This window comes from Lathamus discolor, chromosome 2 (assembly GCF_037157495.1).
Source record: "Lathamus discolor isolate bLatDis1 chromosome 2, bLatDis1.hap1, whole genome shotgun sequence".
Lineage (NCBI taxonomy): Eukaryota > Metazoa > Chordata > Aves > Psittaciformes > Psittacidae > Lathamus > Lathamus discolor.
In genome coordinates this window covers 134,774,722-134,790,304 of record NC_088885.1, presented here as the reverse complement: position 1 = coordinate 134,790,304, position 15,583 = coordinate 134,774,722, and the positions used below count along the sequence as shown (strand labels likewise).

Sequence of the window (15,583 nt, the reverse complement as noted above, 5' to 3'; positions counted from 1 at the left end):
TCTGTGTTTAAGTTTCTTTCAGAATTTTATAACATTATAGCAAATAAAAAAAGAAAATCCTCTTTTTTCCATAACAAGGCATTGTAATTAGGTGTTAACATATGACCCAACCCATCCTTCAAGCTCTCTGATATTTTGAAGGACTACAGGCTGAAATCTTTCAGAAAAATGGTAGTGGAGGCTCCTTCTCTGAAGCACAACTAGCACAGTCCATGGGGATGCATCTGGAGAGGTCCCTGTGGGAACTACTGGTTTTAGGCCAGACTTCTGTCATATCCCTAATATGTAATACAAAAGAATACAGAGTAGATGCCAAGGACCAAATAAATACATCAGGTGACAAAATGGAAAGTGCTAAGTGATGATGAAGGGAGGTTGATTGAAATGATCTTATGATATGCTAGCCTCATTTGAACACCACATAATGGAATACATTGGGGACTTGGAGTCATGACGTCTCATGACGTGCTGCCTGCCCTTCCTGTCTGCTCCAAGGGCCCTGATGCTTCCTCCTGCACTGCCTGCTTGAGGGGCCCTGGCAGCTTACCGGGACCATGTACGTCAGGATTGTGTATGTATGTTTTTCCCTCCCACAAGTTCTGTGTGTTCTTCCTCTCTGACACTCTTAAAGCACTTTAAATTTAGCCATGCTGCAGCTTGCCTAATTCTGATTCCTGGGTAGAACGGGTGGTTTAACAGGTAAGGTCATAATAAAATCAAATGGTTAGAAACTCAAATAGAAAAAAAATCTGAGGTAACTAACTGTGGAGCACTTTATCTAGGATGTGATAGGCTCACTATCACACAAGTCTTTAAATCAAGACTGAAAACCTTCCTATGGATATGTGTTAGCTCAGCTGTAAGTTACAGGCTCCATGCAAGTGACATTTACTGAAGTGCTCTCAGAATTCAAAGGAACCTGACTAAACTACCGTAACAGCTCTTTCTGATATTAAAATTTATGACATCATTAATCTATTTTGTAGGAACTTGAAGATCTCATTCAGGTCAATGATAGCTGAAAGACGTTCTGTGCTAAGTACAGCGTCTGTCAAAATTGAAACTCCAAGAATTAACGAGCACTTCTGAAATTTGATCGAATATTGTCAAATTAGTCACTGAAACCAGTGGCTGAGGGTTACCTCTAATACCAGTTGACTCAGCAAATTAGCCAGATGCTGTGTTCTCTTTATTTCATATTTCTTTTCTGGGGACAAAAGCATGCATGGCTATTTAAAGCATTACACTTTGACATATTTTCTAGTATCCTTCTCCCAGTGGTTTCACAGCGCTTAGTGAGCATGCTGAAAATCAGGAAGGCTGTTTGTTCACTGGTATTTTATAAGTAAGTCAAGGTGGGACCCCTTGAACTTCTGTCACTCTCTAAAAATCTTCGTTTCTTCAGTTGCAGACCCAATAAGCAAATGTTTTGTAACAGATGGTTTTCATGACAGCAGTAAAGAATATCCAGATCTTACTCAGATAAATGATATAAAATGTTGGTGGAGCAAAGAAGCTCTCTTACTACTTTTAGGTCAGTGTGTATCTCATTCCCCTCCATTATCTCCAAGATGTTTTTTGCTAAGCATTAAAGTTATAGACTACTTGTAGCTACAGACTAGTTGTAGCTACAAACTCTTAAGTTGTACACAAAACTCTTAACTGGCTCTGTTGTTTCACTGAGGTTTTGTTGAGCATTTTGTGATTTATGTACTACATAACCAGTAAATTTGGATCACTTGATCTCAGATACTGAAGAAAAAGTAACTAATTTTTCCTTTACACTATGCCATAAAATTGTCTGGTAGTGAGATTTGCAAATATTTTACATAATTAAGTGGTATACATGACCTTGCAACAAAGCCTCTACAGAACATGAAGATCAATGTGGCACATTCTGTTAAGCTCCTGCAATCACTTAGTGTGGTATATGTACTTTATGTTGTTGTCTGAAAGTTCATTTATATCAGTAAATTAATTAGCTGAGCTTTTCATGTTCATTTATGTTTGCTGGAAGCAGTGTGAACAGTTTTTTGCAACAGGACATCTGCAGCTAAGATACCTCATCTGTGGAACTGTTTTCTAGTAATTTTTCAACACACATCTGACAAGTGTCAGGACCTAATGCAAATCCAATCACTTAATAAAATCTGTAAGGAGTCATACTTACCAGTTAAACAAAATAGCGGGGTTTGTAACACCAATGTATTTACCTTTTCTGTGTGTAGCACCAGAAAGTGTAAAAGAATCTCAGGTCTCTGTTAATGGAGAGAGATTCAAGGTCACTTTTTATTCACAGCTACAAGTGCTAGGATGCAGAGAAACTGTGGCTGTTACCTGGAGACGTCCTTGATTTCTAGGAAGAGTGCTCTTAGGAAATGTGTGTGTTGGTGCTAGCACAATTTTGCCAACCTCTGCAAACATATCATGAGCTTTCAGTGTTTTGCTTTCCTAAATCTCAGCTGCTGTAATGGTGAGATTTCATGAAAACACACATCTGGATTTTTAAGCAGTTTTCTTGGCTATATGACTGAGAGATGTGTTTGACAAGAAGTGACTTGAATGCATACTAAATGCTCAGAAACAGTAAGCAAAATGCCCAGCTCCAGCTCCTCACACTGCTTTTCAGTAGAAAAAAATTAAAAATTGGACACTTGGGATTTCCAGTACTGAAATACTTAACGCATTCAGCAAAGACTGTCAGTCAGGTTTCACAGGGTTAGCACTGAGTGTCATCATGTTCTGCTGGTGTGGTCTTGGCAAGGATCTTGGCTAATAATCCACACTCCGCTAAACCCCATGAAGATGCTGCCATTTTCACTATGCTCTTTATTTACTGTCTAGACTATGGAGTTGCCAACTATAGCTCATCTTATTGCTATAAAGCAATGAAAGACAGTGTCGCATGTTAAGCGGACATTTTTTTTGCCAGGTAATCTTCTGAGATTTCATGATAATGGAAGAGAAGAGGGACCCCAGGAACTGCTTAAACTGCTAAAAAGTATAACTGAATAATTATACTATAATCTCTGAGACTCTCAAAGTAGTATTCAGTAGCAAGCATTCCAGCTAAAATTGCATTTTACATGTACATATACTTCAAGACTAAATATTTGTACTGTAGTTCATGCAATATAATTTCGTATATCAAGAAAATACAATTACACCTTGGTCCAGACCATTGCTGTCCTGCAAACAGACCACTGGTTAATTCTCTCCATCATTGTTACAACTCAACCAAAAATATTTGTCCATGTCAGACAAACTGCTGATGTACTGGAGACCCAACCCATGTATATTCATCAGCAATGGGGGAGTCATCAGGGGGTTCAAGAGTGAACCTGCTGGGTGACAATCCTAAATGCTGGTGGTATGCGAATAGCTTCACAACCCATCTAGTGTGCAGACACCACCTCCACCCCCACCCTCCCACGTTTAGGTCTGTAACGATAAGACAAGGAGTAATGGTTTTAAAATAAAAGAGGGTAGATTTGGATTCAGTATTAAGAAGTTCTTTACCATGTGCATGGAGAGATACTGGAACAGGTTGCCCAGAGAAGTTGTGGATGTCCCATCCCTGACAGTGTTCAAAGCGAGGTTGGATGGGGTTCTGAGCAACCTGATCTAGTGGAAGGTGTCCCTCGTTGCAGGGAGGGTGGACTAGATGACCTTCAGAGATCCCTTCCAACCCAAACCATTCTATCATTATGTGAATTTTAAAATAGGAGATGAACAGTGAGAATAGAACTACAAAGAGGAGACAGAAAATCACTGATCCCTATCACAGATAGGTGGAGTTGGGAAATAGCTCTAGCAAGATGCAAGGCTGCAAGAGAAAATTGGGATAAACTGAGTGAGAAGCAAGTGAGAGTCAAGGAATCATGCATCCAGATTACAAGAGCAAGTGGTAAAATAGGGTAAGGATCTGGAATGGAAAAACATGAGTACTGGGGCAAGGGAATGGTTAAAGAGAGCAACTAAACAGATGGGCAAAATCCAAAACTCTGCAGTGCAAAGGAAGTGGGCCACACAAATATTCTGATTGACAAACAGAGACACTGCTGCACACACTCAGTGGAAACTGTCACACTATGCTCAACATTTACAAACAAACAGCTGATTAAACAGTGAATGAGTTTGGCAACAGACTTTTGTTTGTTCTTGCAGCATGTTGGAATAAACACCCTCTACAACGAATGATTTATGACTGAGTTGTGTAGAGGGATGAGGAGGAGTAAGACAACACATGATTAGACAACAAGCACAATTGAATTATTTGAAAAGGTTTAGAACATATGGAAGATACAGTGCTTGGTAAATGAGAGAACAGGTCAAAGGACTCAGATCAGTACATTATAACTATGGGTCTGTAAGTAGAGAAGCACAACTTCAAACATTTCAAATTACTGTTGATATTAACAACAGCTGTCTTTAAGTCCTCTCAAACTGCTTCATGAATTTTTATGTCTATATTATAGAACCTATTAATAAGCACTTGCCACAGCTCTGTACATTTGCAGTGTAACATGCAGGAGAAAAAAGAAAATCCTGCAATTTCTCCAGAACCAAAGTAATAAATAATGCTGGCACATATTTTCATTTATCTTATTAAATATATCACAAAAATCTTTTTCCATAAGTTTACTTACAGAAACAATTTACATTCCTTTTTTTTGTTTGTTCGTTTTTGTTTGTTTGGCTTGGTTTTGAGGAGGAAAGCTGCATTTAGGGCTTTAATATGGGGCAGAACTTAATTTTCCATTTCCTTGGTGTCATGGTTTAAACAAAGTCATCCATACATCACATAGTCGCTCTCTCACTCCTCCCCTTCTTACCCTCCCCCTACACCCGGAGGGATGGAGAGGAGAATTGAAAAGAATGCAACTCCCACGGGCTGAGATAAGAACAGTTTAGTAACTAAGGTATAACACAAACCACTGCTGCTGCCACCAATAATAATAATGATAAAGGAAATAACAACGGAAGAGAATACAACACCTCACCACCCACCGACCGATAACTCGCCCAACCTCACCCGACTGAGCACCGACCCATACCTAGTCCAACCCTGCAGTTCTCTAGCCCTTCTGGGTAACTGTTACATCCTGGGCATGACGTGCTGTGGTATGGAATACGTCTTTGGCTAGTTTGGGTCAGGTGTTCTGTCTCTGCTTCCTCCCGGCTTTCCCTCCTCCCTGGCAGAGCATGAGGCTCAGAAAGTACTTGGTCAGACTAAAACATTTGCGTTACCAGCTCTGTTCTCAGGCCGAAAGTCAAAACACAGTGCTGCACCAGCTACTAAGAAGGAAAAAAATGACTGCTACTGCTGAACCCAGGACACTTGGAAATCCTAAATCAGTTCCTTTGAACTCCAAACTCATGAACTTCCAATAGCATACTCTCAAAAATATGTTGGAGAATTGTATTAATTCTTGCTGTGTCATGTGCTCTAGTAACATAACCAGAGATGATACCGTGTCTGATCACTGTTGGATGCTAAGGACATATCAGGGAAGACAGGTATTATAAATTTCATACAGCAGGTTGTTGAGATTTTTTGTGATCTGTAATAGATAGCATACTAGAGATCTCAAATGACATAGCAGGTCATCTGGGAGGGTTTGTGGAAGGAAGGCAGATCTGGAGTTACAGTATCTGCCTGCGGGAAATAAGGGAAGTGGAAGTTTTTTGTATTGCTATATGCATATTAAATAGGAGCACAATGCAAAGTCTTCCAGCTCTACAAGGAAAGAGCAAAATATTATAACTTAAGTGAGTAACCTGATAGCAGAATCACAAGAAAATTGTGTCATTAGCGCCCAAAGCCAATGTACATCAAAATAACTTTTGCAGAGATACACTGGAAAAACTAAGTCTCTTTCCTCTCCCACCCCCCAAGATAAAAAGATCTCAGGAATCAGTTTCATGCATTATGTGCTGAGTAACAATGTGGAAAGACTCCATATTTATTATCTCTTCATTAGGAGAACTACTTACAAACATGATGCAATGACATTAAATACACTCATTTCATTGCACTTTAGTTCAAGTAAGTATGGATCTTGAAGCTTGTTTGCATTACAGGCAAAGGGATTTTTTATATTTGGTTGTTACCTTAATTGCAGCATTTTGCATTCTTTCTCCTTGTTATACATCCTTACATCCTGCATCTTTTCTTTACTACCTTAAGCTTGGTCACTTGATAAGGATGAGTAGCTCCCGGCTCTGTTTTGACCTCTCCCAGGAGGTTATACTGGGGCTTGTACAACAAGCTGTAACTTACTCTTCTACTAATGATCATGATGCTATTGTCATGCTTCTCTCATCAATGGGAGAATCATGTATGTTTTCACTTTTCCATTTTCAATCTGTAACATGCAGATACAGACAAAAAAATAAAAAAATAATCTTTTATTCTTATAGTAAGAAATACAGCTTTCTAATAGCTGGAGTCCCACCAGGCTTCTAATTTGTCTGGTTTCTCAGTAAATTGTTATTTCCTCTTTATTTGTGGCTGTGATTAGACCAGCTGTTGCCACCCTTGCATCGCATGCTGAGAGACAAATAGGGCTCCATATATGTAAAACTAAATTATTGCTTTATGAAATGAATCCATTAAAGAGGTTCTGCAGGTGCAGCCAATATTTAGATGCAAATATGCAAACAGTTTAATTTCTGGGTATTTACAGTAAACTCACCCCTCCTCAACTTCTTTTCTTTCCCATGTGAAGGTTTCCCAACTCACGGAAGTCTTGCAGAGCCCCAAGCCATAGCAGAACCAAGCACAAGGCACCTGACGCTCTTTAAAAATGTCATTCAATCGGGTTTCCAACATCTGCACATTCCTTCTGCAGCAACATGTCTTTTGGCAGCCTCCAGTAGTAAAACTTATCTTGGAGATGGGCCATCCACACCATTTTCACTCACCCAGTCTGATTTCAAATGTTTCTTCCAAAGTGCTGGTGATTCAGCAATTGAAAGTTCAATGTGACTGACTGGTCTTGATCACATTTGAGCACTATGTTAACAGATGCAGTTAGGTTTAAAAAGCAGCGCTGTGCAACTTCAATCCACACCATCCGTATCTATGCGGAACAGTCTTTGAAATACCACTTCCAATGTTGTCATGAATCTGATAAACACTAGATCGTCAGCAAGACTGCTACTTATCTGAACTAGAGATTGATGCCTGCATAAAAATAGCTGGAGTAACAGGCCTTGTTATTCTTTTTTATTCTCCTGGACAAATTGTGAACTTTATGTCACTTCATCCAGTTCTGAAATGGAGCAACTCTTTAATGAACACATTGTCTGAAATGAGTTCCAGTTGAAAGTGAAGAAGGCTGCTCATTGAGACTGAAATGGCAAAGGGAATTCAAGTCAGATGATTAATTATCCAGACTGGAGTTTGACCAAGATGCTGCTGTTCTCGTGATACGTGTCATGGGGTAGCTCATGATCAAAAGCCGTTGTAACCTTGACTTCAGTTTTAAGCTTCCTTTTTCATACTTAGTCTCCACCTGGTACCAGCAACTCCATTCTTCATCAGGGCAAAAGGTGCCATCTACTGAAACACCAGAAGAAACTTTAGATCTTTCCCTATTTTTCCTGGATGTATCTTATTTAGGTACTGACTAAGCCTGATACTGCTTGGTTTCATGACCAAAGACTCAAAGGTGTTTCTGGCTAAAAAGTAACTCCAATCAAAACTGTAAAAAAAAAGCTCAAATACAGAACCCTAAGACAACTTTTTCCTTGTTATTCCACCAAGGCCCCACCCTCAGAATTAAAAATCAGAGATCAAATTAAAATCATAGATGATGCCAACATTAAGAAATGTCTACAAACTCAGAAGTATCTACTTATCTCTGTAAAATTCATCCATTCAAGAATAGAAAAGAAAGTTGAAAAAGTGAATTAAAAGGTTATTCAGAAGCTACTACTATGATACCATTTGACTGGCATTAGTAAACAAATGGAATGATTTTACACAAGGAAGTGATCTAGATACAGGTATTTAGTGAGTAGCAACCTCTGACAAGTAATAAGGAAGGCATCTTCAGCATATGTAATGTGATTAAGAGGAGATGAATATATTAAATAAAGATTTTTGAAAAAAGCTGGTGTCTTCAAGACAAGCAGAAAAACACTTAGCATGTTATGATAATACGCTGATACAGAGCTGGGCTGGAAAGGAATTTAAAACCCATATACAATTTTCCTGCCAATCAAGATTACATTTTCCAGTGTGAACTGCTTCTGAATTGAAACTGAAAATTCCTCCATTATTCTAAAAATAAGGTTAACTTGATATAGCACCAAGACTGTAAAAGAAGTGACAGATGTGCAATCAGAAAAAGATGATAACAAGAATAAGCTTTGCAAGAATTGCAGTTACAGTTAGGAATAACAGAAGAGGTTTCCTTTTGTGTAAATGAAGGCACCTTTGCCATAATAATTTCTGTCTGTCATAGTCTGCTGTAGTAAAATTAATGCAGTCCAGTAAATTGCAGCTTTCTAACAGCAGCCTCCATACATACATTTGCATGAGTGCCCTGTAGTGACAGGAACAGAATATACAGGATAAAAAGTTACCAAAAATAGACTTCTCTAGTCACTGGCCAAATGCTGTCAATTGCTTTTGGGAACAGAGGGTGGAGATAAACAGAGGCTGTCAGTGCAGCAAGCATGACCCTTCCTGCTGCTCTGGTGTGCTTTCTCCTGCCCTCGTACCTCTGCAGGTGGGAAGGAGTGAGTTGGAAGAACAATTAATTTCTGCAGCATTAGCAGCTCCCATCATTGAATAACATAATGTTCCTTGTCTGTGTTTTGCTAGTGGGAGGGTGACTTATCACATAACTGTACCAGGATGAGCAGTGTTGATGGGACTATCATGCATATAAGGTTCATTTTTAATTCCTATAGACCTAATTTCTGCTGTATAGAAAGTAATTAGTCCTTTCCCCAAGATCAGATAAATACGGAATTGTATGATGTTCCCATTTACATGGTGCTTGTATACTTTTGCATGTGAATAAATTACAGACATACATTAAAATAAAAGAGGAAAAAAGATTAAACATCCCAGGTTGGATGGGGCTTTGAGCAATCTGGTCTAGAGGAAGGGGTCCCTGCCTATGGCAGTGAGGTTGGAAGTAGATGATCTTTAAGGTCCCTTCCAATCCAAACCATTCTGTGATTCTACAATCCCAACATACTAATAGTTGCAGAGGGTATCACACAGTTGTGCATATCAGTGCCAAGTTACAGTACTATCCTGAGTCAGAGGTCTCCGCTAGGTTGTGGCAGGGAACAAAATACAGAGGGAAGAAGTGTTTTCAAAAGGCTTGTCCGTCTCGCAAAATATGCTGTTAATACTGTATCATAGTTATCATGCTAGATTATGTTGCATTACCTTACCTGAAACCACATATGCAAACCTATAGTTAGTTATTTTTATAACTGGTGCAATTATATCCTGCATTTCTTACTATACACAGTAATGTAATTTTGTTTCTCAAACTATGTACAGGATAAAATTTTACCTTGTCATAGACTTGATCTTGCAGTGCAGGACATCTCTGCAAATGGAAACCATGAGAGAACTGTGTGTACACTGTGTGTGCTGCTCCTATGTACCTCCCTGTATCACAGTTTTAAAAAATAAGCCAGGTCTTGTGTTACTGTGGCTCTTTCCAATGTAGTGGATCTGGGAATAAGAATAAGCACTTTTCCTTCTATTTATATTCAATATACTCACCAAGGAGCACAAGAAAAATTAATGTATTTCTGTAACACAGGATAAGAGACATTAATACAAAGGCACAGCACACAATGTCAGAAAGCTTCAGCTGCAATTTACGTAATCCTTCCCAGTATGGCCATATTCAACATCTGACATGTCTAGAAATGCAGGTATTTTACCAGTTATAGTCAGATCCTTCAAAAATTATTTAAACTGACAAAAATATCTGCAAACTTGATAAGGCAGATTGGTATTGTTCTCTTTTACTGCCTTGTTCAGTATCGAAACCAGCAATAGATGGGCTTTTCACTGGTTTTAGCCATTCTAAAGTAAGATTTTACCATCCAAAGATTTAGACATAAAATACAAATTTAATTTCTGTCTGCTTAAGTTATTATACCCTTTGCATAGCACCTGAAAATTCTGCTCAGGCTGTGGTGGCATGGAGCCGGGCCAGGTACAAAACAAATGACTCCAGGCTTTTCTTTCCTCTTCTTTAGGCCATTAGGAAGAAACTTGGTTTAGCAAACAGCCCTTTGACTGGACTTGAGAATTACTGTATTCCATGTTTTACCTTATGGGTGAGATGTTACATGAAATTGCATAACCTCTATTATGCCTGAATTTTTATTTTTCCCTGTTTTATCTTTTAAATGCTCAGGGTGGTCCTCTGTGTCTTTGAACAGCTCCTATCACAATGGATTTACCTGAAAAAAAACCTCTGAACACAAAACAGACTCCCTAAGATAGTTTTTGCACTTACTACTTATTAAAGGGCAAGATTAAGGAGTTGTAGTTGTTTATAGTCTCGATATACAAACACTTCTGCATTTGACAGTGAGCTTCAACATTTGCAGTGGCTATTTTTATTTTTTCTTTTAATCTATGGAAAATAAACAGAATAATAAGGATGATATTTTTAACATGAAGAAAAAGAAAGCTTGAGTATTACCGAGCTCTTCAAAAGACCACACTAAGCATGGGAAGTTAAAAATAGAAGAAAATATGTTACACACTGTTCATTTTATGTCTCTGCTTAATGTAAGCCTTGTTAGTAACTGATGGTCTGTCTTGCTCAGCCTGTATTTATTTGGTACAGAAGTTCATATGAAACAACCCAACTTGGAGGCAGGATGGAGAGGTACCTGTGTGATTCAATTCTGTGAAAATAGATGAAGACACCTTGAGAAACATTCTGTAAGATTGTTCTCAGAAGTATAGTTGGTTCATTTGCCTGTGCCATTTTCAGAGTTGTTTAGTCGTATGTTTTCAGTTTACCTGCACTTACAGAGGCATTTTTCATAGAGGCATGTGGTTGCATCCATAGTCTTTTATCACTCAGCCTTTATTGCTGGAAACCTGTGAAATGCCTTGGCAGCATGACGAGGTACCACAGTACAAGCATGAAGCGTACACAGGGTGCGACTCACTGGTCTAAGAGCCCAGGGGCAATGAGGCCAAGAATCAAGAAAAGTACCATGATGTGCTATGCACTGTGGCTTGTGATGTTGCACTGAACTCAAGTACTGATGTATCTTCCAGATAGTTCAGTCACAAGTGGGGCTGCTCAGCTCAGAGCATCCTACGCACCAGACATGGTGGGATTTTCATAGAAGGAAAACTGCACAGCAGTGTAATTAAACACATATCATAAGGCATTTGTGTCTAGAAGAAGAGCAAGAAGAAAGTAGCAAGCGCTCGCTGCCTAAGTTGTCTTCAGCCTAGCATTATCCAATGTTTGAATTCTTCCCTTTACAGCCCAAGTAACATCCAAAGGTTTGTTACCAGCCGAGAGTTTTGCCTCGTTTCCCAATATATCTTTTGGTACCTTGTTACTAGCTGGGTCCATCCGGCTTCATGTGGATATTGCAGACAGTGGTAGCAGATCTGCACATCAGGCTGCAAGGTTTGAGTTAGAAAATCCTGTAGACCTTTGGCTGCCCTAAGTACATGGACTCAAAATACTGAAAAACAGAGGCAGATGCCTGAACTATTGATAATTTCTGCTATTTTGACTATCTTGCTGCTCAGATGAGTAGGGTTTAAAGTAAAAACAAGTTACAGGGGCTAGAGGAATGCATATTTTCTTTTAATCCCAAATGGGCACTTACTTATATGACAGTCCTATTTCCAAGAACAGGTCAGCATGCTGGGACACTTAATAACAGTAATTCAAAGCCTTTTGTGCAGGCTTGAGCTGTCAGACTGAGTTGTAATGTAGATTACTCTGCAGGTCCCTGGGAGTGATCTTAAGGTTTTTAGTCTTCTTCAGAGGCACTGAACAGAAGTTCAGCAGAGAAGGAGGTCCCACAGAAACAATTTGCTGTAATTGCGCAGGGTGGACTGGGTGTTGGTGGAACTTTAATAGGATAAAACCTGTTAAATTATCTGTCTTTCCCCAAAGAAGCAAAATCTTGAAGAAACCTGGTTGCAAATGGCAATTCCTGCATTAGGACTCCAAAGGAAAGCCTGCTGCTCTGAAATTGTTGAAAACTGGGCATATGATAGCAAGTACCGTTGGCTGAAAATGTGCTGAAATACAACCTCACTGGTAGTATTTGTGATCTACTTTTGACCTGCCAAGGTCAGTCTCAAAGTACCTCATCAAGACAATTTTGGGACATCAAACACCTTAAGCCCTAAAAATCCTCACAAAAAAAGAGCTTTTAAGTATTGATTTGAGCTTGAGAAATTTCTTTTTAAGCTGACTGTAAAACTGAAAACTCAATCTAATTTATACCAAGAAAGTATCTTCCAAGGTAGTTACCACATTTTCCACGTGAAGAGCAGTTTGACGTGGCACGATGGCACTTCTTGCATGATGAAGACTGTTGGTGTAAGCAATAATGTGCTACAAGTCAGCTGCCTTGTAGCACTTTATATAGCAACATTAACTTCCTGAAATCTGGACTTTATTTCTGCAAGAAATAATGCTCAAAAATGCTTTTTCTTCCTAAATGAGAAATAATGAACAATATTTCAAAATTTGCTTAAAAATAAAAGCTTTTATTCTTTTTCTGAAGCATTAAAATAATTGGTGAAAACCACTGTGTTTTGCCATCACATTACTATAGCATATTATTTCCATATTATAGCTCTTAAAGAATTCCATATTAGAGTTGTTAAAGTAAAAAGGAATAATTTAAATTTTACAGAAATAAAGCACATCAGCCTCTAATGTTTGGATTATTTCTCATAAACTCTCAAATACATCTGTTTTTATAGAATGGCTTGATTTCTTAAGACCCAAATTTTTTTGGTGCAAAACAGCTCCCACGGGACATTTTCATGATGCAAGAAGTCCTACTTTATTCTATAAAATGTATTAATAAAGAAGGAGTATGACCAGTGGGATTAATGAACTCTCAGCCAAAATCTCATCTTTATTCAGTTCTTATGAAAACATCTGCACGCCTTCCACAAAACGCGTTTCAAGAGGTGGCTGAGTTCTGGGTGATGGCACTGTAGGAATGCTGGGTGGCACTTGGCAGTCATGTCTGCTTGTGTACAGAGTAACTGCTTATCTTCTGGTCACATGGGTGACAAACATCTGTTTTATCCCAATATAGACTGAAAAATTCATCAGGGAAGGCTATTTTCCCTCTTTGCTGGAGACTTCCAGATGGTGCCTGAGTGGGTTGTCTAGCAGAAGGAAATTAAGTCCCTATGTCCTTAGAGAGCTCAGTGACACTAGGGCAGAGACTTCTCAACTAAGTGGCAGATTTGATACCTTGGATTTATCTCCTCACATTTAGAGTGCCCTTAAAGGTTACCACCATTTTCACACCACAGTGAGCACTATGCCTCAGTCGAGGCCCTCACTGCTGGCCTGCATCCTCAGACTGCTGGAAAAGGCAGCAGTTCAATCAACTATAGCGTTCCCCAGTATTGATATTTATAACCACAGGATTTCAGTAGGGGGGATGGGGCAAGAAGACAAACTCTTCCCCCCCCCCCCAAAAAAAAAAAAAAGAAGCCCAAAAGCACTTTTTTTCCCAAAAAATATTTAAAAAGGTTGTTCTGTTTCTCCTCCACATACCCTCTCAGAATCATAGAATCAGCAAGGTTGGAGAGAACCTTTAAGATCATCAAGTCCAACACTAAACCATGTCACTAAGGACGTCATCTACATGGTTTATTAACGCTTCCAGGGATGCTGAGTCCACCACTGCCCTGGGCAGCCTGTTCCAATGCTTGACCACCCTTTTAGTGAAGAAATAGTGAAAAATTCTTCCAAGATTTTTTTTTCCTAAAGATTTTTCCTAATATCCAGTCTAAACCTCCCCTGGTGCAGCTTGAGGCTGTTTCTTCTTGTCCTATCACCTGTTACCTGGGAGAAGAGACTGACCTCCACCTCACTATAAGCTCCTTTCAGGTACTTGTAGAGAGCGGTTAGATCCCCCCTGAGCCTTCTCTTCTCCAGACTAAACAACCCCAGGTCCCTCAGCCATTCCTCATCACACCTGTACTCCAGGCCCTGCACCAGCTTCATTGCCCTTCTCTGGACCCGCTCTAACATCTCAATGCCCCATTCGCAGTGAGGGGCCAGAACCGAACACAGGATTCGAGGTGCAGCCTCACCAGTGCTGAGCAGGGGGAGACGATCACTCCTCTGATCCTTCTGCGCACACTGCTTTTGATACAGTCGGGATGCCGTTGGCCTTCTGGGCCACCTGGACACAAGCTGGCTCACGTTCAGCTCCGTCGGTCAGCACCCCCGGGTCCTTTTCCGCCGGCAGATTTCCAGCCACTCTTCCCCAAGCCTGGCGCGTTGCTGAAGTCACCCTCACTCTACCACTCCGTGCAGCTGGCCCTCATCAGCGGGCTGGAGGTCTCTTCACCCCCTCCTCGGGACTCCCTGGGCCACGGAGGGCCGGGCCTGGCCGGGCCAAGCCGCGCCTCCCCGCCGCAGACCCGCCTCCGGCGGCAGTGCGGCTGCGGGCAGGCCGCACGGCGGCCGCAGGGCATCCTCGGGGGGGACCCCGGCTCGGTTGGTCCCGACCCGGCCTGCCGCAGCGGCACATCCCTGCCTGTTCCACCGGAGGAAGCCCGGCCCTACCGGACCTGGCCTGCTCATTAGCCCGTGACGGGGGCACGGAAGGAGGCAGGTCGAACTAGTGCAGCCCCCGCCCATTCTCCCCGCCCCGGTTCCATTCATTCCCAGCCCCTTCCTCTGCGCTCCTTCCCCTCTCTTCGGCGCTGCCGGCCCGGTTGCCTCCCAGCCCCACGCCGAGAGCCCGGCACCGGGAAGGGCCCTTCACACCGCAGCTATGGCTGCCAAGGGGATGGACGAGCGCTCCCCCTTGCTCTCCGCGCCCGGCTCCGGCAATGTCACCCCGACCGCGCCGCCCTATTTGCCGGACAGCAGCCCCCGAGGTAAGGCTGCCGCTGCCCTCCCCGCTCGCCCGGCGCCACTGAGCCGCCGCCCGCGGGGCTGTGCCGGGCAAGGGGCAGCGGGGCGGGCAGGCCCGGAGGGGCTTAAGGCGGGGGGCCGGGGCACTGCGGCCTCGGGGGACGGGGCGGCTCCGCCCGGCTGCGGCGGCTCCTCCGTCCTTGTCGGCGGGTGAAGTTACGGCCGCGGCGGGACAGGGCCGGGAGCCGCGGGCGGGGGGAGCCTTCGCCCTGCTCCGGCGGCAAGGAACGAGCTGGGCAACAACAGGTAACGCCGGTCAGGGCCGGGTAGGCCGAGCTCTGCGCTCCGGAGGGAACTCCTCAGAGGGGAAAAACATACAGTAATTGTTCGCAGTGGCAGAACAAGCCCGAACCAGTCTCTTTATTATAACTTACCCACATGTCGGAGCTTGCAAGGTAATTGTTGAGCTTCGGTTCTCCCATTAA

The 15,583-nt window shown here is 41.8% G+C and overlaps 1 protein-coding gene and 1 long non-coding RNA gene across 3 annotated transcripts in view; one reads left to right on the top strand and one right to left on the bottom strand.

The window, feature by feature from the left end:
* Positions 1-6,396: 6,396 nt before the first annotated feature.
* On the bottom strand, positions 6,397-14,814 carry LOC136008807 (uncharacterized). Its single transcript, XR_010610247.1, has 2 exons — positions 14,327-14,814; positions 6,397-7,564 (listed from the first exon to the last, which is right to left on the bottom strand). It is a non-coding gene; the product is annotated as an uncharacterized LOC136008807 (long non-coding RNA).
* PIP4P2 (phosphatidylinositol-4,5-bisphosphate 4-phosphatase 2) overlaps positions 14,625-15,583 on the top strand; it is a 23,234-nt gene continuing 22,275 nt past the window's right edge. Inside the window, exon 1 of one of the 2 annotated variants that reach the window (XM_065668565.1) lies at positions 14,625-15,121. In XM_065668565.1, the coding sequence (XP_065524637.1) occupies positions 15,016-15,121 (106 nt within the window). In that variant the 5' untranslated portion in view covers positions 14,625-15,015. The remainder of the gene's footprint in view (positions 15,122-15,583) is intronic. The other variant, XM_065668566.1, reaches the window with a different exon arrangement.